Source organism: Sturnira hondurensis, unplaced genomic scaffold, assembly GCF_014824575.4.
Source record: "Sturnira hondurensis isolate 20B ecotype Veracruz unplaced genomic scaffold, ASM1482457v3 Scaffold0000022, whole genome shotgun sequence".
NCBI classification, from domain to species: domain Eukaryota; kingdom Metazoa; phylum Chordata; class Mammalia; order Chiroptera; family Phyllostomidae; genus Sturnira; species Sturnira hondurensis.
The window spans coordinates 1,113,370-1,139,109 of record NW_028072653.1 but is presented as its reverse complement, the minus strand read 5'-3'; the positions used below and the strand labels follow the sequence as shown (position 1 = coordinate 1,139,109).

The window sequence follows — 25,740 nt, the reverse complement described above, 5'->3', positions numbered from 1 at the left end:
CCAGTTCCCAGGAGGGGACTCATGAGAGGCAACCATACATTGATATTTCTCTCCTTCTCTTCCCTTCTAAAGATAAATAAATAAAATCTTTAAAAAACCCAAAACAGTATCTTTAAAAAATGAAAAAAAACCCAGCAGGATAAAACACTTTTAAACTCATTTTGTGTGAGAACTCATGGACATGGACAACAGTGTGGTGATGGAGGGCGGTGGGGAGGGTGGTGAGTGGAGGTGGAAGAGGGGATAATGGGGATAATGGTAATGGAAGAAATAGAATAAAAACATACCTTTAAAAAAAGAAAGGAAAATGATGGCTGACATGAGAAGAACTTTTAGGAAGAGAACAACCTATAACCCCTTATTTCTCCTGAAATGAGGGCTTCCCCACCATTTAAAGAGCCAGACGAATTAGGAGCTGCGGAAGGAGGCAGCTGTAGAATGTGACCTTCCAAGCACCCCATGCACCTTTATTGAGCTTCGTCATAACACTGTCAAATCGCCATGTTCTCACGAACGGATTTCTATTTGCTGTCCGTTAGAGACCGTGCACGCTTTTGAAAAAAATAAAATAAAGAATAAACTCATTTTGTGAGGCTACTCTTATCCTGTTACTGAAACCAGACAATAACCTCATAAAAAAAGAAAACTGCCACATTTTTCCTCATGAACATAGACACGGAAACTCTGAACAAAATATGAGTGAGTTGAATTTAGCAGCATATAAAGAGGATGGTACCCTGAGACCAAGTAGAATTTATTTCTGGAATGTTAGGTTGGTTTAACATACTTTTCTGTAGAATATATATATATCAAAGAGTGGAATTTCTGAATTATAGGGTAAGAAAAATTGGTAGCTAATACCAGACTGCTTTCCAAAATGGTTGTACTAGGCCCTGGCTCAGTGGCTCAGTTCGTTAGAGCATCATTCCATTATACCAAGGTTGCGGGTTCGATCCCTGGTCAGGGCACATACAAGAAGTGACCATTGAATGCATAAATAAGTGGAATAACAACTCAATGCCCCTTTCTCTCTCTCCCTCTCCCCTCTCTAATAAACAAAAATAAAAAAATTGGTTGTACTTAGTAGCAGTTTATGAGACTTCTTATCTGTATTAGGTAACACATGGTATTGTCAGTCTTTACTTTTGCCTATTTGACGGGGGTAGTAGGGTCTGTTCTGGTTTTATTTTGTATTTGCCTGAATCTTAATGGGGGTGAGTACTTTCTAATTTATATCTCAGTCATTTAGATGTGTTTTGTGTATGTGTGTGAAATACCTGTTAGAGGTATTTACCCATATACCCTTAAATGGTGATAATAGATACCATTTTCCTGAGTGTTTGCCATGTGCCAGGCGCTGTTCTAAATGCCTTACACAGATTTATTTTATCATCGCAATAGGCCTAGGAGGTAGGTATTATTATTATCTATATCAATTTATATCTCTGTCTGTCATGATAATAATAATATGGTTTTTCTCTTTTAACCTACTGTAGCAAGTTATATTACTTGATTGTCATTATGTTACATCAACCTCAAAATGAAAGGCTAAACCCCACTTGTTCATGAGATGTTATCCTTTTATATTGTGAATTTAAATTGTTAATATTCTGTATAGATTTTTTAAAAAGTCTGTGTTCAGAAAAAAGATCAGCCTATAATCTTCCTTTCTCATACTATTCCTATAAGTTTTGGTATCAATATTATTTTCATCTTCAGTATTCATAACTATTTGATTCATTTCTTCCACTGGTTTGGAAGTAACATTCTACAGTTCTACAATTTTCATTATATTGTTTATGGGTTGAACTGTATTTCCCCCCAAAAAGATACATGGAGGTTCTAGCCCCTGGTGTCTGTGAATGTCTGCGAGAGCACAGAGGGGTTTCTGCTTTCTGTTGGTTCTGCTGAAGCTCATGGTGTAATGTTGTTTCCTTCTGTTCCTGCTAATCTTTGATTGCCTTCTCTGCCTTGTCACATCATGTGTGTAGGGTAACCAAGGCCTGGCCCAGGTACTCCTGCCCGCTGAGAGGCTTGGGTGGGTTCGGTCAGGTACCTGGTCCACTTCCAGCTGGGAACTGCTCTGCACCATCCCACAATCTGAGACTCCTAGCCCAGGCAGGCGGTGAGTGCCTGGGCCTCATGGCCCCGTTGCCAGTCTTCCTGAGACATCTGGGGCCAGAAGGCCAGCAATGTTGGGCAAGAGAGATAGGTTTAGAGTAGTTTGGGCCTGATGTTGAAAATGTGGCTCTTTGAAATCCCAGCTGAACGTGAGGAGGTCTCCTAAGACATTTCACTGTGGAAGGAAATTGAGCTGTGCCCGCCACGAGGCCCATGGGTAGAAGGCCAAATGGGCAGTGACCGGCAAGGCTTTGGGGCAGATGTGCTTCAGAGTCTAGCGTCCCACTTACTTCTCTGGTTGCAGGTCTGTCTACAAAACTTGTCCTGGGAATGCCCCACTGTTGTTTGGGCTCGTCAGTCCGTTTCAGGAGGTTTCAAAAAGCATTTCAACTCCTGTGTGTGGTGGGGTGGGGGTGGCGGTGAATGCCATCTGAATGCCATGGCCGTCGCGATCAGAAACCGGAAACTCAGTGACATTGCTTTTAGTTTCTTGTGAGACTAAAAATGTGTCCAAGTTGTCATAATGGAATTGGGGGGCTTAAATGCCTATGAAGTACTATATCCTTGGCCGTGGACTAGCACCAAGGAAAATGAAGAGAGTATCAACTTGGCTTAGATTTCTTACCTGGTTCTAGTTGATCAAGACCTCGGCTCCAGTCTTTACTGAACAAAATTGCTTGTGTGTCTCGATGCAGTATGTCTTCCACGAGTCTTAATGAAGTCTTCTTAAGTGTCGACGTATTTCCTGGAGGTAACACAGACTTACGTGAGGAAAATGATCAGGCATACGAATAGAAGCCTTCAGAGATACAAAGGATCAACAGTTGCTCTTGTTTATGAGAAATAGAGGCTGTTGTATGTGTGTGTGTGTGTGTGTGTGTGTGTATATATATATTCATTTTTATTAAAAATTGTGTTTATTGACTTGAGAGACAGAGAGACATCAGTTTGCTCTTGCACCCACCCACCCATGCACTCATTGGTTGGTTTCTGTACATGCCCTGACCAGGGATCGAACCCACAACCTTGGCATATCAGAACAATGCTCTAACAGATGGAGCTACTCGGCTAGGGCTATTTTATTTTATTTTAAAAAATCAACTTTTTCCACATATACCCTTATGCAAAATAATGCTAATAGAACATTTTATTAAAATACTTAAACATAACTGATATGAAAATTAAGACTACTGTAAGGACTAAATTCTTTAAAATCCAAATTTTAAAACATTGTGGTCTGAAGATATAAGTCGTCTTAGTGTTCTGCGCTTACCTATTGTGAAACTTAAAATCCTTATGAACAATTGCTGGTGTCAATTTTGCTACTGATGTGGCCCAGTCTCTGTTCTGATTTATAGTATACGCTTGTTGAAAGGTACAGTCCATCACACACACAAATACTTTTTTTTTTTACCCAGACAACACATGTGTTTATGCCATTTAATTTTAGGGTATAAATACTGAGTTAATTGTTCTTCATCCTCTTAAATGTTACGTGAGGTAAGAGTAACGGCTGTGGAATACGTATCACAGAAGACCTGCTTCCTTCCCCTGTGGTTTCTGACAGTGATGATGGAGTCAGAGTAGGCCCTGAGTCAAGGTCATGGGGACTCGTCTAGGGGCCTGGGTGCTGGTGTTCGGTAGCAAGGGCTTCTTCCCTCGATTGTGCGAGAAGCCAGAAGAAAGCTCCCCTCTCCCCCACCTGACTCCAGAGCCTCTCGATGACCCACCTCAAATTTCAGAGCCTGGGGCCCTGAATGACCCTGGAGTAGCTGACTCCAGTCACGTGGGTGATTCATCCACTTTGCGTTTGCGCGTGTTCTCAGAGGGGAAGGTCCCGCTCTTCCGAGTCAGCTCAGTGGCTTTTTGACAGGAGAGGCGTGACCTCATTGGGTGGCCTGGGATTGCGCGTCAACCTCGCTATTCACTGCCTTTGGGACTTGGACCAGCTGTTCCCTCTCGGTGCCTCAGTCTTCTCGTTTGTTAGAGGAGAAAAATGTCTTTCCACCTCGCAGACTTGCTGTGAGGGGTATGTCAGATCATAAATGTCAAGGATTGAAATAGTTGTTGGCATATAAAAAGTGCTCAATAAATGCTCGATATTAATATTCAGACTTGGGAAACATTTTTTGCACAGATTTGGTGAACTCACCAGGGGAGAGTAACGGTCTTGAGAGAGAGTCTTGAATGTAGCTCAGCAATAATTAAATGCCTTTCTTGATTGAAATAGAAAGGCAATTAAGACAATGAAACATTTTTCTCTGTGTGATCTAGGACATATTTTTCTCATTTCCTCCTGTAATGGGAAAATTTGAAACGCACACAGAATGGTGACAAATTCTCATCCCGAGGTTAATTGCTCCCAACAAATATATTTCAGGCAGGGAGGGTGGGAGAGATTCCAGAGGCGCCAGAAGCCAACCAGTAAGTAGCACGCCGCTGGGGACCCGGGCAGGTCTCTTTCTGATATTGCCAACATAGGATTCTGGAAACGTTCTCTAACCCATCTGGGCTTCAGTCTCCCTGACCCTGAATTAGGGGCACGAAGTACCTGACGGCAGTGGTGGGGCTGGCAGGTCTGCAGGTGACAGGGCACGCAGGGAGCGGTTCCGTAACAGCCGAGCGAGAGCCCGAAGCTGACTGCCAGGTAGGCCCTGGGGGCTTAGTGTACAAGGGACCACCTGTTCACATGAAATGAGCCCATGCACCAGGCTCTGTTCTCCTTACCCAAGCAAACTGCCTCCTAAGTGTGTGCCTCTGATTATCCGGGGAGGCACACATAACAACCCAGATGTGTATCCAGGAAGGGTACCCAGGGTAGTGGGATGGAGAGAGGGAACAAGGACAACCTAGAATGTCAAAATGTATTCATTGATTTCTCCAGACATGTAATTATTTACTGATAGTATTTGATTCGTTTCACTAAGATGTAGCAGAACCTGTGGGGACCAAGGGCAAAGTGTACATTTCAAGGAGGGGAGGGAGGAAGGAGCCTAGGATTGCCTGGGGTCAAGTTCACCTGTGGTCACATCCTCTCGATGACCCCTCCAATGATATCCAAGTAGGCTAATGCTGAAATAACCCCCAAATCTCCAAGACCTAATAGTTAATTTCTTGTATAAAATCCGTTCGCTCATGTAGTCACTGAGTGGCCCAGACCCCCTCCACCTTGTGATCCTGGCATACCCTGGGTCAGGGGTCAGCAAACTATGGCTCGTTGGCCAGATCTGACCTACTGCTGTTCTACATAGGTTTCTGTAAATGAAGTGTTATCGGGACACAGCCTTACCCGTTTATTACAGATCACCTGGGCTTTGTAGATGCTTTCACACTCCGGTGGCAGCGTGGAGCACTTGTGACAGACTCCAGGGCTTATAAGCCCTAAAGTGTTGGCCACAAGGATCTTTACAGGAGAAGTTTGCTATACCTTGCCCTGCAGCATTGGCTCTTGTCTTGGGTTCTCTGATTCGGCCCACAGACAGAGAAGGAGGAGAGTGGAAGATGGTGTGGGAGGTTTTTATGAGCTGTGTCTTCCATCAATTCCACCTGTGTTTGGTTGACCAGGTCTCAGCCCTGTGGCCCTGCTAGGGAAGCTGAGAAATGCAGCCTAGCGATGGGCCAGAAGGGAAATGCATAGCATTTCTGCATAGACTGGCCCAGTGCTAGACTCTTCCCTTCATCCCATCCTCTCTGTTTTTCAAAACAACCACTTAAAATACGCGCAGTACTACTGTGCAGATGAAGGGCCAAAGGTTCAGAGAGGTTAAGCAAGTTGCCTCAAAGCCGCCCAGCACCAGAACAGTGGGAGTAAAGACTTGACAGTCAGAATATCTGGCTCTGAGACCTGTGCTGTTTTTTCTGACAAAGATTTTTAATTGTGGTAAAAGACACATAAAATATGCCATTTCAACCATCTTTAAATATAGCTCAGTGGCATATGGAATATATTTTTGAAAGGGGGAAGAGTCCTAGATTTGGTAAGAATTTTAAAAGCTTAGGGCTTTCCTTTCTATGATAATCTGAGCAAGTTTAGCATACTCAGGCTTACCTAGGTAATCACCTTAAACTGAATGCTACCACGAAACTTCCAAGTTCCAGTTCTGGTTTATTTATTGGTGCCAGCATTGATCTTGACTGCTATCACCCGCCTACAAAGCCACGGGCTAATCTGGGAGTGAAATGACTCCTTTAAGCTTTCCTCTTGCCACACATGAATTAAGGAATGTGTTGTGGCAGTTCAGAAAGAGAGAAAAGGGGTAGGACCATGGAGATGTTATACAGACACACCACACCCCGGAGAGCCCACTTTATGGAATTCAGAACCACGCTGATGTTTGCGTGGCAATTTAGTTCCCATGAAACAGTGTCATCTGGCACATGTTACTGTTGTTTATGTATAGATCTTTGGTTTTGTGCCATTTTTCTTTTTCATGAACTTTGACATTGGGTCCACAGTTGTTTGAGTGTTGAATACATAAAGAATTTAGTCCTAGTTTTATGCTTGTGCATATTTAAGAAGATAGTAAAATTAACTTAAAAATATGAGAGGACCAGGGAAAATTTTCTCTTTAAAAGACATGTGTATATGACTCAAGTTTACAAGAGTTCATCCCCCACCCCCCAAAAGATAGTTCCCTTTTACAAAAGACTTCAATTTGAATTAGGAAACTGTATCAGGACAGACTAAGGTAAGCTGCAGTAACAAGTAATCCCCCAATCTGTGGCTTAACACACTTGCTTGCATTAACTCAATTACATATTAGTAAAGAGCTCTGCTTATCATGATCACAACAGCAGGACCCAAACTGATGGATCTACCTTCAGTAATACTTCTGGTTGGGGGTTCTCTGCCCTCTAAGTAAAATGCTCTGGCTCAGGTAAGTCTGATGACACACCTAGCTTCATGGAGAGGATTACAATTGTTGTTGGGTGCCTAGAGGGAGAAACCAGGAATCAGTTTGTAGCAATGAAGTCTGCCCCAAGAAGCATCCTGCATCTTTCTGTGAAGGAGTGCCCTGTGGCCTGGTTTCGACACTTTCTATTTCCTAGTAAAGTTTCAGAGAGCTTTCTTAATTTCATAGGAATCTGTGGCTCTTGGGACCCAGCCAGACCCTGGTGCATACCGGCCACATGGAGAGCTAATGCTCTGCTCCTCCCCTGTGAAATGGGGGAGAGATGTCGGGGGCACAGTTTGTTGTGTCAAAGTAACAACTCATGTGAAACCTCTCCGTCAACGGTAAGTTGTTAGCCAGATCACGGTACTAGTCTCGTTTCTGGCAATCAGTCATGCCGCACTAAGGAGCAAGAGCAGATGGTAATGATTTCACCCTACGGCACTTGTCATACAATCAATATTTTCTCACAAAAGTTTCCTAAAAATTCACAAGGAATTTCCTTAGGTGACCTGGTAATGAAACCTGAAAAGAACGGTTCTCCAATAAAAAGGCCATTTTTTTTCCTCTGGGCTGGAAATGACAAAGTATTTTACACGACCCCCAAATCTATACAGCTCACGCTTCTAGCAGATTCCCACATTTTTAAAAAGTTGAGGTTGAAGAAAAGAAGCGGCTGCTTTGAGTTGGGATCAGGGTGGAAAAATTTAAAATGTTTCACGGAAGAGTGCTGAGGACAGAAACCCAGGGAGAGCCTTCCACTGCGGCATGGATTCCTGAAACTGTTACCACGCAAGTGTCTCAGGATTCTTGCTTTGTAGGTAGAACGGGATGACATCCCGATCTTATCTGACACTCTTATGTTCCATAAGAAGGAGGTCAGGTCTAGGAAGTTTAAATGACTTGCTCCTCTTGAAGCACAAGTTGGTCAGTCAAGCATTTTCCCCCTTCGCCAACCTGAAATTATAGACATGAGCACGACGGAGGAAGAAATGTCTCTTCCATGTAATTGCTAGTGACCTCTTTTAGAATACGCATCTGTGAGGCTCCTTGCATTGTGCGCCCGGGAGTGGGCAAAAGGCTCACTGGAAATTCTTCCGGAGCTCCAGCAATCATTTTGAGATTCCTTCTCTCCGCATTCCTACAGGAAGTATATGAATTGACTAAGAAAACAAGAAACAGATTTCAGATTGACTAACTTCATTATCTGATTATCCTACTTAATTAGATGTGAAAGTCTACTTTTTTACTCTAGAAGAATTTTCAAATTGCCCCCCCGCCCCGAAAGATGCCTTCCGAGACATGTTCGTCAGAGAGGGTGGGGATTCATGTTCTGGGGTTCACGCTAACAAAAGATCACGTCCCATTCAGGAGAGACGTCTACTGTGTGCTTGAAGGGTCTCTGTTCCACGTAATCTTTGCCAAGAGTGGCAGGTGGAAGGAAGCTTTGTTGGCGGGTCACCTGCAGCCGTGGCACCGGCACAGGGGTTCAAAGCTTCTGCCTACACACAATACATCCTATTTCTGCTGACTTCTCATTTGTCAAAGCAAATCACGGGGTCACTTCTAAATGCCGAGGGATCAGAATACTTCAATCTTACAATACACCCGGAAGAAGAAAAATCAATTTTGGTGAATGTCTCTAATGGCTACCATACTAGGAGAAAACAACCCCTCCCCCAAATGACAAAAAGGCGGTGTCTCATACCAGCAAGGGAATCAAATCCACAATCATGATAATAAAGTATCTGTCAGCTCTGAACTAAAACTGCTGAACGCATTATTTGCTGCAGGTAAAATTTCCTGAATTCATTTCTTCGTCTTCCTACAGGAGTATTGCATAGAATGGGAGGCAGGGACAAATGAACTAAAACCAAACTGGGGCTCTGATGAAATTTCTAGAAATTCATTATGGGCCAACTAAACAGGTAAGCGCACTTACACTTTTTGTGGATTTCATTAGCCTTATTTCTCTAAGGAGAAATCTCCTCTTTATGACATGAATATACTAGTCAACAATCTTTCTAAAATAATTTAATAGTAGGAAAGTTATAGCCCCCTCAAATAGAAAAATTTTCACTTAAATTGCTAATAGAAGTGATTGTTTAATGGGTCACTCTAAAAAGAGACCCTGAGCCTTTAAAACTTGGCCTTTTGGGGAAATGTCTGAACGTCTGAAATATGTTTAAATAACCCTCATTTGTTTCTTTTATTTGGGCATAATCATTTGCCTAGATACATATTTTTAAACTTTTAGTATGTTACTAGCAATAAAGTGTTTCAAGTGGGGAAAACTCAAACTGGCTTAGAATATTCCCTACATAGAAAAATAGAGTTTTGGACTTTCCAGAATAATAAGTATTTTTATAGTCTTTCTTTAAATCTTTCTTGGTTAAAATCTACTAAGCAGGAGGAAAGGGCAGGAGTCAAAGTCTGCTAATTTACTGTCTAATTACATCTTTTCCCCCTGCACCTCAAAATTTTGTAACAGCAGGGTTAACATTAACACCCCAACCACAACCAACTCACCATATTTTATGACATATTTTATGTCCAAGATGAAAATGAAGTTATAACAGTGAGATCATTTTGTACAGAGGTCACAGTAAGTTTTGGGTGAGTAGGAGTAAGTCAGTTTCGTGTTTTGTGCTTTAGTTGTTAAAACTATCATGAATAATTATATCACAGTAAACTTTTATTGAATACGGGCCACGGTAAGAGGGGCTTTATCAAGTACTTCACAAGTTTTCCTCATTTAATCCTCACGGCAAACCTATTTCCACACATGAGGAAATTGAGGATGAAGTGACTGGACCAAGGTCACCTAGCCTGTTAGTAATGGAATACTCTTTGGGGATAAATCTTTGTGGTAACCTTTCAGTCAAGGTATGTGATAACTACAGCATTTTTCTAGCCCAATTCTGTCAGAGAAGAAAGAATTTAAATTGGCAGTGGTTTACTGATTCATAAGAATATACGTGGCCACTCTGCCTGGTCCTGTCTTAAAGCCCGTGGATACAGAGCTGAGTAAGTCTGCAAGGCCTAGAACGTAAGAAAAGTGGGCTGTGGCATCAGACATGGAGCCCAGTGGGTTGGGCTCTACAACGTGACCTTTTGCAGGAACTCTCTAGCCTCAACTGCAACCTGGAAAATTATTATATATTGGTTTTTCCGGGAAAATTAAATGAGATAATGAACAGAAAGTGCTTCGCAGGGCACATTGCACAAGATGCTCCATAGTATGTGCTCAATACACACTAGGTTTTATTGTCATTATTTGTGTTGTCATTACTATATGACAATCATATAACTATGATTATGCCCAAACAACAATAGTCAATGTTGGGAACTCCCGAGACTGGGGAGAGGAGAGAGGCATTTAAATAATATTTCCTGTCCAGTGTGATATGAATACTAGGGAAATTGGGGAAGGTACTAACGATGCCTAGGAGGAATTTGTACAAGTTTCACAAAAGAGATACCCTTTGAACGCGTGGCTGTAAGGGGAGGGAGCGGGACTTCTCCAAGTGGAGAAGGGTGTAGCCATTCCAGTCCCCTGAACCAAGGTAAGGCGGCCAGGCCCTTTTCGGGGATCCTGGAGGCTCCTGCAAAGTAGGGCACCGGAGTATCGCAAGGTGGCGCTGTGGCTCCACGAAAGGAGGAGATTCGCTCACCCGCGAGTCTCACGCCCAGGGTGGCTTTCAAGAGGCTGAGTGAGGCTGTTGGTGGGTTTGGCACCATCGTCTTACGGCCTCCAAATAATGACAGTGATAAAGATAATAAATGCCCAAGCAAATAATCCGGAAGCGGTCTCCTTTAGGTCACACGGCATCAATAATTAGAAACTGTCCGCAAGGTGCAATTAAGGGTGCAGAACTATCCGGCAGGGATCATTGCCAGCGTCTGGGTCATCTGTGGGGCCCCGGTGGGGTCCCTTCGTCTGACCCGAGCCGAGATGGCAGCTAACCCTCGGCAGCCAGGCGAGTCCCAGGCCTCTCATGCGGTCGCTGCTCCCTGCAGGCGGACAAAACAAGTTTCCACCCCGGCCTTGGGGTGATAAGTCTGCAATCTCGCACCTAGCCTTTAACGCAGACCGAGATTTTAGGAACTTCCTTGCTGCATTTCATTTGCACATAGGGACACACACGATTCATGTGTGAGCAGAGGCTCACCCATTAGTGTAAACTACTCTCGCTCACACACGTATTTCTGCACACGCACGCCCACTCACATAAACAAGACGCGTGACATGCACACATCATACACATGCACGTGTACTCACATTTGTGTGCAACAATCCTCAAGCACACGCCCACACGTGCACCCAAGCGCGCTGCCTCCGGCACAAGCTCCTACTGCTTGGGCGCACAAATATGCAGCCGCCCTTCGATCACACAAGACTATGTGCACACTCACACCACACACATCTGGGGAGCTGACAAGGACCTTCCAGCGGTGAACGGTGTGTAAATACCCAGTGAACTGTGACCTGGGCAACTCAAGCTTCTGTGTTCAATGTGCCTCTGTTCTCCCACTTCTCCACAAGCACATAGGCTTTTTCCTCCAAATCTTCGCTGGCCTCAGTTGCTTGCGTGCGGGTTTGCCTTACTGAAAGGATGCTAATTTCCAAACAGCCTGGAGCTCCCGTCTCCACCCTGGAGCCGCCTTCAGCCAAGGGGGAGAGCGAGGGCCCTTCCCTGATTATTCTCCAATCGTGGGGTTTGGAGGGCTGCGGGGAAGGGCCAGGATGAGGTACGGTCCCGCCCTGCGATACCCCTTGATTGGGAGATAGTTCCCGGCAGTGTCCTAACTGTATTCTCTCCGCTCAGAATAACCTTAGCTTTTGGCTATTGGCTATTTATGGTAATGCCAAGGCCATATGGTCTTCCTCCATTAAGGCGCATCCGCAGATGTCCAGGTTTCTGCCCTCTGACGGGCGTCCCCGCAAAGTCTTTGTGTTCAGTCTATTTCAATCAGGCGACCTTGCCCGCGCCTGGAGCTTCAAGACCTCAGCGAGGAGCGGGAGAACAGGATGACTGGTGTTCACGTAGCAAAATGTGGCACAGCCAGGGCTGGAGCTGACATGACCCTGGAGCCGCCTCTCCCGGGAGGCCAGGAGGGTCATGCGTCTACATCAGATCGCAAGGATGCGCATCCAGTCCTCTAATTAGGACTTTGCACCACCCTTCCCCGTCCTCTCTCCCATCTGCTGCCTGCCCTCAAGAGGCAACTTGCACTCAAGCTCCTTTGTCGTTGGGATACCCAGGGGCTTGAGACCTAAGGGGGTCTCTGAATGCCGGGGGTGGGGGGTGGGGGGTGGGGGGTGGGGGTGGGGGCAAGCACCGGGAGAATTCGGGAGATGGGCGCAACCACCGACTGAGTGGTTCGGAGCCAAGGTTAAGGGCACAGGCTCTGGAGTAATTTCGGCACGGCGACTTCACTAGCAGTGTGGTTCTGCACAGGTTGATTCATTTCAACCATAGGGCGTCAGCTTCTTCACCTGTAGAACAGGAGTGATCTTACCTGCCTTCTTGGTCTGTTGTGGGAACTCAGTGAGTTTATGCCCGTAAAGCCTTCAGCAAATGAGATCTATTATTATCTGGGGTCCGCCCAGGGGAAACCCGAGAGGCTCGCTCCGGGAAAGGTCTGTTCCAACCCCGTGCCCCAAGCCCTCGTCCTAGGCAGATTTAGGGGCTCCTAAGCCCCAGACTGATCCCCAGGGCATTGTATGCCTGCTCTCTATCGCCTGGCTGCCTGTGGGTATCTTTGTCATTTCCAGGGCCTCGGTTTCCCTGTCTGTCCTACAGGGAGAGGTGCGCTCCCAGGGGCTGGAAGTATCGGTCACACAGAGCGAACAAAGGGAAATTTCTCTGCGGCGTTGGGGGGATGGGGGTTGAAAACTGGGATCAGGTCGGGGAAATGCCCCCTTTTCTTTGCCACTTGCCAGAGATGGCTGAGAGCCAGGAGGAGGAACCGACGGATTTCCCGTGCAATCTTGTCCTGGGACTCCTAGGAGTTCCCGTAGGGCGGTGGGTAGAGAGGTCTTGGAGGGGGCAGGGGCAGGGGCGGGGGGGGGGGGGCCGGGTTTTGCCCGAGGGCCACAGGCCCCTGTTGCTCTGCCATCCCGCCGGTGTCTGGGTGCCTCTCGGGGGCCCCTTTGTGACTGTGCTGCATTCAAGGCCTCACTTTCCCAAGGCTTCCCGGCTGTCGCCGACTCCCAACCCTCTCCTCCCGTGCGCAGCGCCTCGGCCAATGCCCAGCTGTGGCTGCAACTCCAGGCTGCCAGTCCGCGCCTTCGGCGCGGGCTGTGTGCGGAGGGACTTTGCGCTTTCGGCCTCCCTCGTCCCCATCTTTCCCTTTGCTTTCTTCTCGGTGTTGAAGCGGGAGTCTTTCCTCCGCTCTCACTCTCTCGGCGGTCTCTGGCTAGCGGCAAACGGAAGAGGACATTTCCCCAGAGAGGTGGCCCCTTCTGGGGACGCGACTTCCTAAGGGAAACGGAGATGGAGGGAATTTTCTAAGTAAGAGCTCTCAAGTCTGGCCTCCTGGGGGCAGACGAGCAGAGAAGATCGCGCTAGGACTGGGACCTCCCCGCCAGTCCAAGCTCGGCTGTATTCACCTCGCCTCTGCTATTCTGGAGGGCTGCTGTGTTTCCACCTGCACCCACCCCGGTAAGTTTCCGCGTGGACTGGTGCCCTCCAGGAAAGGGAATTGATTTCCCTGTGCCTTAAGAAGGATGGGGTAGCCAAGAATGAGAAGGTTTTAAGTTCGTTAGTGGCTTACTTCCTGGGCCTGAGCTTCCTCCAGCCAGGGAGACCCGAGGGCTGGGCATCCCGGTCCACTGTTTCCAATAATTGAGGGGGAGGGGCTGGGGCAGGCTCACTTCCACCACGGAAGAAACTCTGAGCTCAGCCGGAGACTTAACTCCAGGGGAAAACGTCAAGCCTCTCCAATGGCTCCTTCCACATATAAACCCATTTGGCTCTGTAAGGCCTGAAAATCTGCAAGTCTATCCCACCCTCCCACACGATTAGGATGATGAGTGGGGTTGGGGATTTCTGTTATGAACGACCCTAAAGTCATAATATACATACAGCAGCCTGCGCAAAGCTGTGCATACCATATCTCTCTCCACCAGAGGTGTCATACAATGTAAAAAGGATGAAACTAATGTTAGTGCATACTTTATACCCTTCCCCGCCTCGCCCCGCCCCCCCCCAAGGCATGCTGTACCTTCTGGAGGTGGTGCTATACATCAGGGATTGACAGGTGTTGAAGGGATTTTTCCAAGTTTAAAATTGGAGTCGTAAGTTCAATATTCACTAGAGGAAATTCACCAAAAGCTAGGGCTCTGCTGGCCTGGGTGTCATCCCTGTCTCTTTTCTACCTTCTCTTTAGTCTCCTTCTTACTTAACCATTTCTTCTTACTAGGTGAGAAAGCCAGGTTGAAAGCAAGCAAGGGCTCCAGAAGAAAAGCTACAGATACACTCTGCTTGATTAAAATAAAGTACACCCGCCACCCCAGGTGAGGTATCTGCTGCCCGCACACAGTCAAAGGGCATTTAGTCTTAGCAAAAGATTCTTGCCCCCTTTTAGTCTCCCTCCTTCTATGGCCTGGAAAGTGTGGAGAGTTCTCCCTCTCACTTAGTTCTTGGAGATGACTGGCTCTGGGGCAGGAATTGGGCTGCTGAAAGCTTCTTTCTTTGGACCAGTTTCTCTTTTGAATCAGGCAGCTTTAGACCCCTCAACAAATAGGTCATTTGTGGACTGCTATTATATTTTCCTTGACCTCTCCTCCCCCAGAAATCCATCTCTTGTGCCTCACACTGATCCTGATCCTCAGAGTGGCTGGGTCTCTCCTTTTCCTAGCACCTTTGCCACCCCCCTTTGGCATTGTGTATTCCCTGTCACTGGGGTATGTACCTCACCAGACCCCACTTGTCCTGAAATCTGTTTACTGCAGAGTAAAATAGAGACTCATGCAATTAAGGAGAGGGAGGCCTGGATCTTATGCCAGGGCTATCTGGGACTCAATCATAGGGCAGTGGCCTTGGCTTCCTGTTGCCTTTCCCTCGAAGGATCCCCTCAGAGCACGCAGGGGAAGAGACTGGCTCGTTGGCCATCTTTGGGCCTCGAGGTTAAGCTTATTGTTTTGGGAAGTTTTCAGTAGTCCCAGTTTCAATTCTGCATTTAAATTCTATAGAGATGGAGAAGGTCCAACTTCCTCTTTCTCTTCCCCACAAACCTATAATCCTTCAATGCTCTGCACCAGCACATCCTTCTTGAGCAGCATCTACTGTGTCCTGGGAACTCTGGTAGATGCTGTGGGAATCAGGATGGATCAGATCTCTACAGGAGTGCCTTGGAAGAGATGGCATTGTGGTGGTACCAGGGAGAGAAAGTGATTGTACGTTAGTAGTTCAGATTAAATGATAGGAGAGCTGAGAGGCTTTGTGAGTAAGAGATAAAACAGTGTATGGAGACAGTGGCCATGTACCCACAGGCCTGGATTATCATCTAGTTTGGGAATCAGGAAGTGGCTCCCACTTCCCTGCGCTGCCAAGAGTACAAAGCATAATTCTTGCCTGTCTGCATTCCATTCAACATGGGCATGTGTACTTTTCCATCCCTGACCCCATGAGCTTCCTAAATCAAAGAGCCAAGCAAGGCCAGCAGAACGGGGACCTGGATTTCTGGCAAAGAATTTCCCCGGAGGAGTCCTTAGCAGATTTGGCTTCAGTCAGGGAGTTCCTTTGAGGGCAATGTAACAGAAGTTCACCATGTGCTTATTCGAGGTTACAACCTGCTAAAAAATGATGGGGCACATTACCTAGAAACATCTAGTTATTTCCTTTGCCAGACACAAGCATGTAATGCCAAAGGTCTGAGATAGGAGACCATTTTTTCCCTTCTTTCTTTCCGGCATCTCTGACTTGACACACGGCAGGGGCTGAAGTTGGGGAGGGGTTTTTCAAGCCCCCCCTCCATTTTAATAAAAAGAATGAGGATGAGAGAAACGCTACACCAAATAAACAACTAATCAAAAGCGGCGTTGTTGCTTTGGTAGTTACTCTAAGGAAGACTACTTTGGGGCGGGGTTGAAGGGCTGGGGATCGAATCTGAGTCGACTTTAAAGCGCATCGTGACACAGCTCCAGGGAGAACATTCGTTCCACCATTTACAGATCCTCGGATTACTGGAGAGAATCGAGCACTCGAGGACAGAGCCTCTAACGCCTGCGGTCTCAAGGCCAGGGTCCAAGTGAGAGTGTTTCGGAGGCCAGACTAGGGGCAGAGCCCGGGTCCCGCACTCCCCTCCCAGCGTGAAGGCAGTGCCCTCCGCGAGCTCCCAGCCCCAACCTCCAGCACCCATTTTCCACCCCACCACCCCTTCCTCAAAGCGAAGAGGTGGGCACCTGGGACGAGCATCCTGCTTTTTCTGCCCGGGATCTCCCGTCTCCTTCACTTTTGCCCCCGACGTCCCAGAACAGCGGAGCAGGACACGGCATCCGCCCTGGGAAGGGGCAGCCTGTGCGCCTCCAGCGGGCTCAGGATGCGGCGAGGATGCTAAACAGACCGCAAGGGCCAGGATGCGGATCCCAGCTCAAATCCTTAAGAAGAATATCTCCCTCCCCTTCCTTCTGTCCCCCTTCTCCAGCCCGGGTCTGCCCGGCTCAGCCCGGCTGCTCCCGAGCTCAACGCAGGAGCGCAGCGATCCTTCGCTCGCTCGCCACTTTACGACGAACTTTGGCCGGCTCCCGGGAGCCGCTGGGAGACGGATGTTAATGAGGGAGCGTGGCCCTGCATTGCGAGCCCGTAGGCTCCCGAGCTGCGATTGGCTGCAGCGAGGCGGAAGAACGACGTTATGCAAATGAAGGGGCGGGCCTGCGAGGAGCGGGTCCCGCCTCCTCCCTTTGGGGTTAGTGTGCCTGTGTTTAGCTCTGGGGAGAGTCAAACTGGATTCCATAGGGAAAGCCTGCAAATCACTTCTATTTTAGCAAGGAGAAAACAGAATTTCCATCCAGCAGGGTCCACCCCTCTCTTTCTCCCTCTCCTCTCCTTCTCTCTTTCTCTCTCTCTCCCTCCCCCCTTCCTCTCTCCCTCTCTCTCCCCCCTTCCCCCCACCCCAATCTCCGTCTCTGGTGTATCTGTCTACGGCAACCAGCGTCCTCCTCATCTACACGCACTGAAGGAAAGAAACATCTTTGGTTGGGAGAGAAGGAGGAAAAAAAAAGAGAGGAAAAAAACTTGCCTGGTTGTGGAAAATGACACTTGAAGTAGCAAAGCCGGCAGCGCGAGTTGAGTCTATTGTTTCTTAAATTGCCATCAGGGCTTTTTTTTTCTTCCTGCTTCTTCAAGTGAAGGGTACCTCTGCAAAAGGAAACTCCAGCCCCTCCTGCCCTCCACCGGCCTGTGATCATTACAAAAAAAAAAAAAAAAGCGCNCACCGGCCTGTGATCATTACAAAAAAAAAAAAAAAAAGCGAAAAAAAAAAAGCGAAAAAAAAAGCACCCAAACCAAAAATTAACCAACCAAACAACCCCCAACAGCCAAGCATACATCTCATTTTTTTTTATTTTGGTCTTTTCGTTGGATTTTCCCTTCTTTTTTCTCTGTCTTTTTTTCGGGTAATCGCTCAGTTTTGAGCGACGGTTTACATTTTTTAAAAAAATTTGCTTTCTAGCCCGCCTTGATCTTCCAGCGCGAGTTCATCGTCTCAAAAAAAAAAAAATCTCTGGCTGGCGTTTTTCTTTTCCTTTTTTTAAAAAAAAATATTTTCAAGGGGGAGGAGATTTTCCACAAGAAAAGGTTGTTTTCATGTTTGGGATTCAGGAAAGCATCCAACGGAGTGGAAGCAGCATGAAGGAAGAGCCGCTGGGCAGCGGCATGAACGCGGTGCGGACGTGGATGCAGGGCGCCGGGGTGCTGGACGCCAACACGGCGGCGCAGAGGTGGGTACCGCTCGGGGACCGCGGCCGGGGAGGCGAGTCGCCGGCAGAGGAGAGGGGAGGCGGTGGCGGCGGCGCCGCGGGGCCTGGCCGCGCTCATTCGTCCGCCACTCGGCTCTGCTCGCCTCCGGAGCTCCGCGCTCCCGGGCTGCGCTGCCCTAGTCGCCTGCGGCCGGAGGGCCGGGAGCTCCAGGCTAAGAGTCCACGCTTTGCCGGCGCTCTCCCCTGCCTGGTCTTTGACTGTTTTCATTTTGTTTTAAGCCAGAAGAGGCGAGAGGCGTCTCACCAGCATGATGTTATATATCTGTTTTTATGACTGCTCTTTCTTTTCTGGCTGCCCTTTCCCCTCCCTTCCTTCTTTTCTATTTTCTTTTCTCTTCTTTCTTTCCTTCTTCCTGCCTTTCTTTTCTTTCCCCTTCCTTTCTTTCATTCCTCCTCTTTTTTCTCTCTTTCCTTCTTTTAAAACTTTCTCATCTTCATTCCATTCCTCCCTTCCTTTTCTTCCTTCTTTTCTCCCCTCTTCCTTCATTTCCTTTTCTCTTTTCCCTTTCTTCCTTTTCTCTCTTCTTTCCTCCCTTTCTTCTTCACTCCTCCCTCTTCCTTCTCCTTCCTTTGCCCCATTTTTCTCCTCTTTTCTCTCTCCATTTCACACTAAGATCTTCTCTTATTTCTCCTATCTGGTTCTCCCTCCCTCTCTCTCTTAGCTTTCAGTTAGTTTCTTGGGCCACCTCGAAGAACAGCAACTCCCAAGTTTAATTCTGACATTTCCTAAGAGTCTTCCTCACCGTCTGTCTCCACCGTCCTCTTTTAGCCCCTCTCCCACCGCCAGCTTCTGGGATGCTAGACTGTTGCCTGCAGGCACTGCCCTCGGAGATTGACCAGGGGAACTTTCCGGGACACTCTCACCACTTTTTCTGGGGACTCCAGGTCCCAAGTGAGCAATGGCCTCCCCCGCACTCCCCCCTACACCCAGGCCACCAGCTGGGCTTGGGGTAGTGGGAGATTTGGTGGCCCCAGGCCTTATCGGACTCAGAGAGGGCGGAAGGGGAAGAAGGAAGATGACTAATTACATCATCCTCATTTTCTCTGGGCTGCGGACAAGTGTCCCTAACACTTTCCATCCCCACTGAGTATAAAGATGGGGGTGGTAGGTAGTGAGAGTGAGTTGGGTAACTGGGCTTGAAGTGAAAGTGTGTGTGTATGTGTGTGACACGTGCGTGTGAGTGCATGCGCCTGAGCTGGGCAGGTCCGGCTGTCAGTGACCACCGCCCTGTGCCCCTGGCGGCCCAGCCTCTAGCCCCGAGTGGGAGCGCTCATCTGGCAAACCGGGTCCTTAGGATTTCGGAATGAGTGTTTGGATTTCTGCAGAACAGCGAAAGTTTGTCAGGACAGATCTTTATAAAAACAAAACTAAACACCTCAGTTCCCTTTCCCACAGCGACCACCCCTGACAGCTCTGAGTTCCATCCTTAGATCCCTTTTCTCTACATGCTTTGTTGGGTGGGGTGGGGGGGGGTGTTGGAGAACGTGGCTTTCTGAGGCTGGGCACCCGCGGCTGGCAGGGGCTCATGAGGTTTCCTGGAGGATGGTTGCAGCAGCAAGAAGCTGAGCATGTTCCCCATCTCTTCTCACCAACCCACAGACCTGAGACAGAAAATTCAAGGGGGTAGCGGGTACCAAATCCCCATGCCCCCTGCCTCTTAAGTTGTCAATGAAGCGCTTTATTCCGCGAACGCGGGTTCACCTCCTCCAGGGCCACTTTCCTTTCTCCCCACGTAGCGCGCGTCAGGTCGGAGTAAATGCTCACAGCATTTTACCTCCTGCGCAACACCCAAACAGAACTTTCTCAGCGCTTCTGCGACTTCGGGGGGCGCGCCCTGTGCTCCGCGGGGAGACAGGACACGCGACAACACGCACATTCCGTCGTTGGGTGGGCCCGGGGCGCCGGAGACGGCGTGGGGGCGCCCACCGGGCGTTGGGAGGGTAGAAGAGGCGCGTGCGTACGGGGTGACAAGGGGTCGCGAGTCCGTGTGCCGCTAAGCCGTCTAACTCTGCGTCTTTGGCCGCAGCGGGGTGGGTCTGGCCCGGGCTCACTTTGAGAAGCAACCGCCTTCCAATCTGAGGAAATCCAACTTCTTCCACTTCGTCCTGGCCCTCTACGACAGACAGGGCCAGCCCGTGGAGATCGAGAGGACAGCCTTTGTGGGGTTCGTGGAGAAAGAAAAAGTAAGTGGGCACAAAGCTACTGCCCCTCGCCCCCGGCAGGAGCAGGCCCAGGCGCTTCGGGAGGCGCGCTTCTCCGCCAGCGCAAAGCATGCATAACACATTCCTGCGCGGGGTCCCCCAAGCCACTTCCCGTCCTGGGCGAACCCCGGCCCCTTGTCCATGAGGTTCTGCTCCAAGAAAGTTTGCACGGAGCCCGCAGAGCTGGAGAGAGTCGAGTCGGGCTTCGTACTCCAGAGTTAAGGGCATTCAGGATGAACCCGCCCTCGACCGTGCGACCAAGCGCGGCTCTTGCCCCTGCTCAGGGCCCAGGCCCGAGCCCCCGGGGGATGGGGATCGCCTGCACGCGTCCCACGGAATTTTCTGGAAGGGAAGAGGGAGCAGTAAGGGTCGGGTTGGTTGGTGGGGCGGCAGAGGGATCACAGTTGGACGCAATTTCTGCCGCTCTCGGGTCTGTCTGGCTCCCCGGCTAGGGGCCCAGATGGGAAAGTTGCCTCGAAGTCGGTCCACGATCTCACGTCGGCCTCTCTCCTGCGTTTCTTGTGTCTTTTCGTCCTGATGCAACCCAGGAAGCCAACAGCGAAAAGACCAATAATGGGATTCATTACCGGCTGCAGCTCCTCTACAGCAATGGTGAGGCTCCCGTCGGTCCGCGCCAGCACCCCGGGGCTCCGGCTGAGGGCAGGGCGCGCGGAGAGCTCCAGGTGGACAAGAGCCCCAGCAAAACTCACTTGTTGTCCACCATCCTCGGTATATACTGGCCTCACCTGAGTTTCGCCTGAGGCGGTTTCACCTGAGGAGTCCTTGACTGGCCCGTGGACTGCGGTGTTGGGCCCGTACTTACCTGGGGCCAGGTGTAGTTCATCTACTCTTGTTGGGCCGCTTTCCCCTCCTCCCCCCTTTAAGGCCCAGTCCCTCCGCTTCGTCCAGTCTCCAAGCCCAAAGTTTTTTGGGCTCAGGGGGGGGCTAGAGAAATCCTGTCCGTGAAGGCTCCCGGAGAGTGTGCAGAGGGTCTTCCACCCTGGGAAGGGAGAGGAGCCAGGTGGGGGTTCAGCCCCACTCCCCGCTGCAGTGCTTGGGGGGCTGGCTTGCAGGCCCTGGTCTGCATCCTGGGGAACGGGAGGGGTCCCGTCTGTGCTGCTCTGGGGCAGTTGGAATTCCCTGAGCCTTGGAGCCCCATTCTTTGTTTGTTTGTTTGTTTGTTTGTTTGTTTGTTTTCGCGCAGATCCCCTCTCACTTAATTCTCCTTCGTTCCCCTATTCCTTCCCTCGCTCCCCCAGGGATAAGGACGGAACAGGATTTCTACGTGCGCCTCATCGACTCCATGACAAAACAAGTAAGTTTCTTCATTTCGCGCCGCAGGGGTACTCTAGGGAGGCAAAATTTAGGGGAGTCTAGAAAGTGGGTCCTCCATAGCAGGGGGCTGGGACTCGAACTCTAAACACCAGGGCCTACCGCGGACCGGGGCCCTTAGGGCAGGTTTCCTAGTGCTGATCCACACGTGCACTTGAGCACGCGGCAAATGGCTCGACGGCTCTTTCTAAAGGAAACTGGGACCTTGTGCATTAAGGCTACCGGGTGCTGAGTGGGGAGAATGTGATCTCAACTTTCTTTGACCCGGCCGGGAAGCCTCAGGGGGCACAGAAGGTGCCCAGGGACCCTAGTGTGGAGTGGGAGGAACTTGTGAAACTCAAACCACCTGGGCCTCCCTCGGGAGGCGGAGGGGAGAGGGAGTGGATGAGGGCAAAGGTAGTTTCTCTAGGAATGGTGAGAAGGGCTGAGAGCACAGATGAGCCACTTCACAGATGTTTCAGAAGGAGGTGGTAGTGGTGGTGGCCGTGTTGGAAGAGGGAGCCACAATTGTTAAAGGATATTTTGCAAAAATCTTCCTGCTTTTGCCTCCAAGTTTGGCAGGAAGCCAGGCAGCGTGAGTGAGCTTGTGGTCTTAAAGGTACATAGACGGCATTTTTCTTTAGCTCCCCAACATGCGTGAGTCAGGGAGTGTACATTAAGTTTGAGTTACGGCTTAAAAGATACAATTATGAGCCCAGTCAGAAGAGAGGCCTGACATTTTAATGAGGCGCAAGAGCTCTTTTCTTTTTAATTTTAGGGAAAAAGTTTAGTTTCAGAATTAAGTAGCTGGTTAGGTAGTTGGAGGACTTAGAAAAAAGAAGACAGCTTTACTGGATGGAGGGAAAGGAATCAGAACAAAGAGAAAAGTTATGCATTGTATACAAACTACCAATTTAGGAAGAGGGTTAAAACATATTTGCTTGATTGTGATTTAAACATTTTCCTTTAAAATAAGGGGGGTGATCTTTCATTGACACTAGTTTGGAAGGCTTCAGATTAGAGAATACATGCATATTTAAAACTTGTTTTTAGGTAAGCTGTGGCTTAAACATGTTCAAAATGCCCATCATTAAGCTGTTGGAAGTTTTAAAATCAGCAAGAAAAAATTTAATAATAGTTAATTTTTATTATTACTCTCATAGTTCATTGTGAACCAAGTAGAAAAGTGAGGGTTAGAAATGTATTTTAAAAATAATAAGTGTTTGTTGAAATTTATTTCAAGTATTTGCCTAAAAATTTGACTTTTGTGAGGGTCTATTTATTTCTTAGTTGATTGTTCAGGGTAAATCTACATTTATACTTTTAGTTTTGGTCTTTTTTATTGGTTTTGATTATTATATACGATAATTCCCTTTCAATTGGACATGTTGTATTTTGTTAAAAAAATTTTCCTGCTAAGCAGAAACACAAAAGCTTGATTTCAGTAACTTTTTTTATGATATCAAAACAAGTGTCTTAAGTGGAGTTTTGTTTTTAAAAATTGTCTTTGATACCCTGGATATCCTTTCCTGCCATTCTCATCACAGCAAAGAAAAGATGGGAGGGGGAGATGGGGGGAATCATGAACTCTAATACATATTCCATATGCATTTATTAGAATTTACTATTTGGAAGATAAAACATCCCCACAAACTAGTATAGAAGGCCTGTCTGCTTGTGCAATATTGACCACTTAAATACTAAATTACAGAAAACACTCTGAAAGGGACAATTGTAAAGAGCACAAAACAAGGACACGTTTGAAGTTATTAACTCCTCACAAAGCTTTATTTTAGACCCCTGACACAAAAAAGCACCAACAGAAATTGATTCTTCTCATTATGAGCTGAGCAGACTTTACACACTTTCATGTGGTGGGAGAGTGATCTTTCAGATTTTTATAAAAGCATTTTTATGATTTTTATAAAGTATTACATCAAATATCATTTTACTAACAAAGTCAGAGCGATTAAGAAAAACTACAGCTTAAGGCATTCTTTGACCTCTGGATATCATGAAGTCAGTTGTGTATGTGTGTGTGTGTGTGGGGGGGGGGGGCCAGAAAAGGTACAGTTTATTTTTAATAATAGCAGGTATGAGAAAGTCATTTGCCACCATGTGACGTCTCCCTGGAAGTTAAGATTATCAATGTATGCTGTTCTTTATTTTGGTGGGCAGTGACCTGAAAAAAGGTTTAAAAAATTCTCTGAATTTAGTTTAAAAAATATCAAAGATTTTTTTGAGTCACACCTGTTTGCTTTCAGAATAATTGTCTACTGCCTTCTGTGTAGCTTTCACTTTGAAAGGCATGCCTTGCCCATTCTCTGGTTGCCTGTTGGTTGATTATGTGCTGTAAGAGTTTGGGAAGTAGGTTAGCCTCTTGTGTACACAGTTAACACAGTAGTCTTTAAAAGGCACATCGGTTTGAAGAAGCATGACTTTCCTTAGCTGTGACATAATTATTACATTTTAGCCCTGATGAGTGAAACAGTGGATTCTCATTTAGCTTGAATTATTCTAAGATAATTAACTACCAAGTCTGATTAAAAATCTTCTTAAATTTTCGATTTTAGTTAAATGTGCAGTGACCTCTTTTATCAGAAGTAAGTCTTGATGTAAGCTGACTAATTGGTTACACCTCCCCTAACCCCGCATGAAATTCTTCTAGATGGACGCAGGATTTTGATACTTAGAATGCAGACTGGAATAATTTTAGTGATGGGATGAGTTCTAATAACATCAGGCATTTTGAAGCGAATATGAGGCTACAGTTCAAGTCTTTCCTTAGCTGCTTGTTTATCAGAACGTTTTTTCAGATCAGAGATGCAGCTTTATGTGCGTGATGTCCTGTCTTTGACTCACAAGATGGGGTTAAAACTCAAAGGGAATCTTTGGCAAGCAAAATCCAAAACTAGCTGTGTACTCCGTATTTTCATCGAATGTTTCTGATCTTGGGCAGAGTTAGAATCATTGAGCTCAAACAGATATGTACTCAACCAAGATGCGTTGGTATGAGACAGTGTTTCACACCTTTTCAGAGTGTCTCATTACACCATTTTGGGTAATGACTCTTAATTTGGGACTCTACCAGAAAGACGAAGCTCCGTTAGAAATGAATGTGTAAGGATGTGAGTCCCTTTATTCCTCAATGTCTCTTATAAACCACAGAGGCTATAATGATATTTTAAAAATTCATCCACCAACTAGAAAATAAGAGGCTTGCTTTTGGGAAGGGTTGTTCAAAACCAAGTTTAGCTGGACTAAAAATAGGTTGTTTTTGTGTCATTGCTGTTTTTGGTATTCCATTAGTGAGCATGCAAAAAGGCCCCTAGGATCCAGAAGTTCATGGCTGTTGCATCCAGAAACAGCATCTACTGCAGAAGCTCAAATGAACCTGGGGGTGGAGGTCTGAGGCCTAATGTGCCTCCTTTCAGATGTTCATGTAGCATTTGAAATACGATTACCTTCTGTGATTGCTTCCCTGGGTTATTTATTTTCAAGTAGCCTTGACTGTACCTTCTTTCCTAAGATCTTGCTTTAAAAAAAGTAACATTTTTAGAATTTGAAGAAAGGTACCAAATTCCATAAAGTTACCTTAAGCAGAATACTCCTTGTCCCCAAGCAAAAGCTTTCCTTTTTTTCTCCCCTTTGGAAAGGGAGAACCAGTGCCCACATCATCCTTGCATGTGTAGAATTCGAAGGTAGGTGGCATGGTGAGGGGACTCTGAAGGGTCCTTGCCCCGTGGGAGTTTCGAGGCACAATAATCATAAATGCTGTCATATTTCTCTTCCCAACTAATCTTTATATATTTGTTTTGATGTTCCCAGTACTTTGAGTTATTGATGCAAGTGCATTTTTCCCTATTGATTGTTTCATTACATCCTGCCACAGCTCCGTAGATTTGATTAACAACCCTTTCAGTTCATGGTTCTTCATTGGTAGATAAACACATTTTTCGTATATCAATACGTTCCAAAGGAATTCACTCGGCCAGCGGAGAGGTTCTTTCATACATTTGGGGAAACGAACAAATAAAAAAAAAAGGACAGGGCAAGATTATAGTCAGGAGCCATATTTCAGCAGCTTTCTCTCTCCTTTGGTAACGTCAGAAAGGCAGGTGATTTAAATTTCCTTGCACATAGAGGAATGAAGAAGTTTGGAATTTTTATGCATGATCAGGACCTGTGTTTGGGAAAATGTAAACTCATCACAGTGGAAAATGTGTT

The 25,740-nt window shown here is 47.2% G+C and overlaps 2 protein-coding genes across 9 annotated transcripts in view; one reads left to right on the top strand and one right to left on the bottom strand.

Moving 5' to 3' along the window:
• Nucleotides 1-12,444: 12,444 nt before the first annotated feature.
• LOC118983657 (serine/arginine repetitive matrix protein 1-like) lies at nucleotides 12,445-17,722 on the bottom strand. Its single transcript, XM_037041316.1, has 3 exons — nucleotides 17,695-17,722; nucleotides 16,426-16,612; nucleotides 12,445-13,498 (listed from the first exon to the last, which is right to left on the bottom strand). Exons 1-3 carry the CDS (start codon nucleotides 17,720-17,722, stop codon nucleotides 12,691-12,693), a joined length of 1,023 nt encoding a protein of 340 aa, XP_036897211.1. The 3' UTR covers nucleotides 12,445-12,690.
• The window catches only part of EBF1 (EBF transcription factor 1), a 380,950-nt gene continuing 372,711 nt past the window's right edge, over nucleotides 17,502-25,740 (top strand). For 4 of the 8 annotated variants that reach the window (XM_037046891.1, XM_037046185.1, XM_037045547.1 and 1 more), the window contains exons 1-4: nucleotides 17,502-17,961; nucleotides 20,028-20,184; nucleotides 20,751-20,814; nucleotides 21,462-21,517. In XM_037046891.1, the coding sequence (XP_036902786.1) occupies nucleotides 17,828-17,961; nucleotides 20,028-20,184; nucleotides 20,751-20,814; nucleotides 21,462-21,517 (411 nt within the window). In that variant the 5' untranslated portion in view covers nucleotides 17,502-17,827. The remainder of the gene's footprint in view (nucleotides 17,962-20,027; nucleotides 20,185-20,750; nucleotides 20,815-21,461; nucleotides 21,518-25,740) is intronic. The other 4 variants (XM_037049868.1, XM_037049083.1, XM_037048366.1 and 1 more) reach the window with 1 other exon arrangement.

Excerpts from the sequence above, each read along its gene's own strand:
- LOC118983657 (XM_037041316.1), bottom strand. The coding sequence starts at position 17,722 with ATGAACTCGCGCTGGAAGATCAAGGCGG. Across the intron at positions 16,613-17,694 it reads GCGCTGGAAGATCAAGGCGG|CTGGGATCCGCATCCTGGCC; the intron begins GCTAGAAAGCAA and ends TAAGGATTTGAG. Across the intron at positions 13,499-16,425 it reads AAGCAGGATGCTCGTCCCAG|GAAGTCGCGTCCCCAGAAGG; the intron begins GTGCCCACCTCT and ends CGTTTCCCTTAG.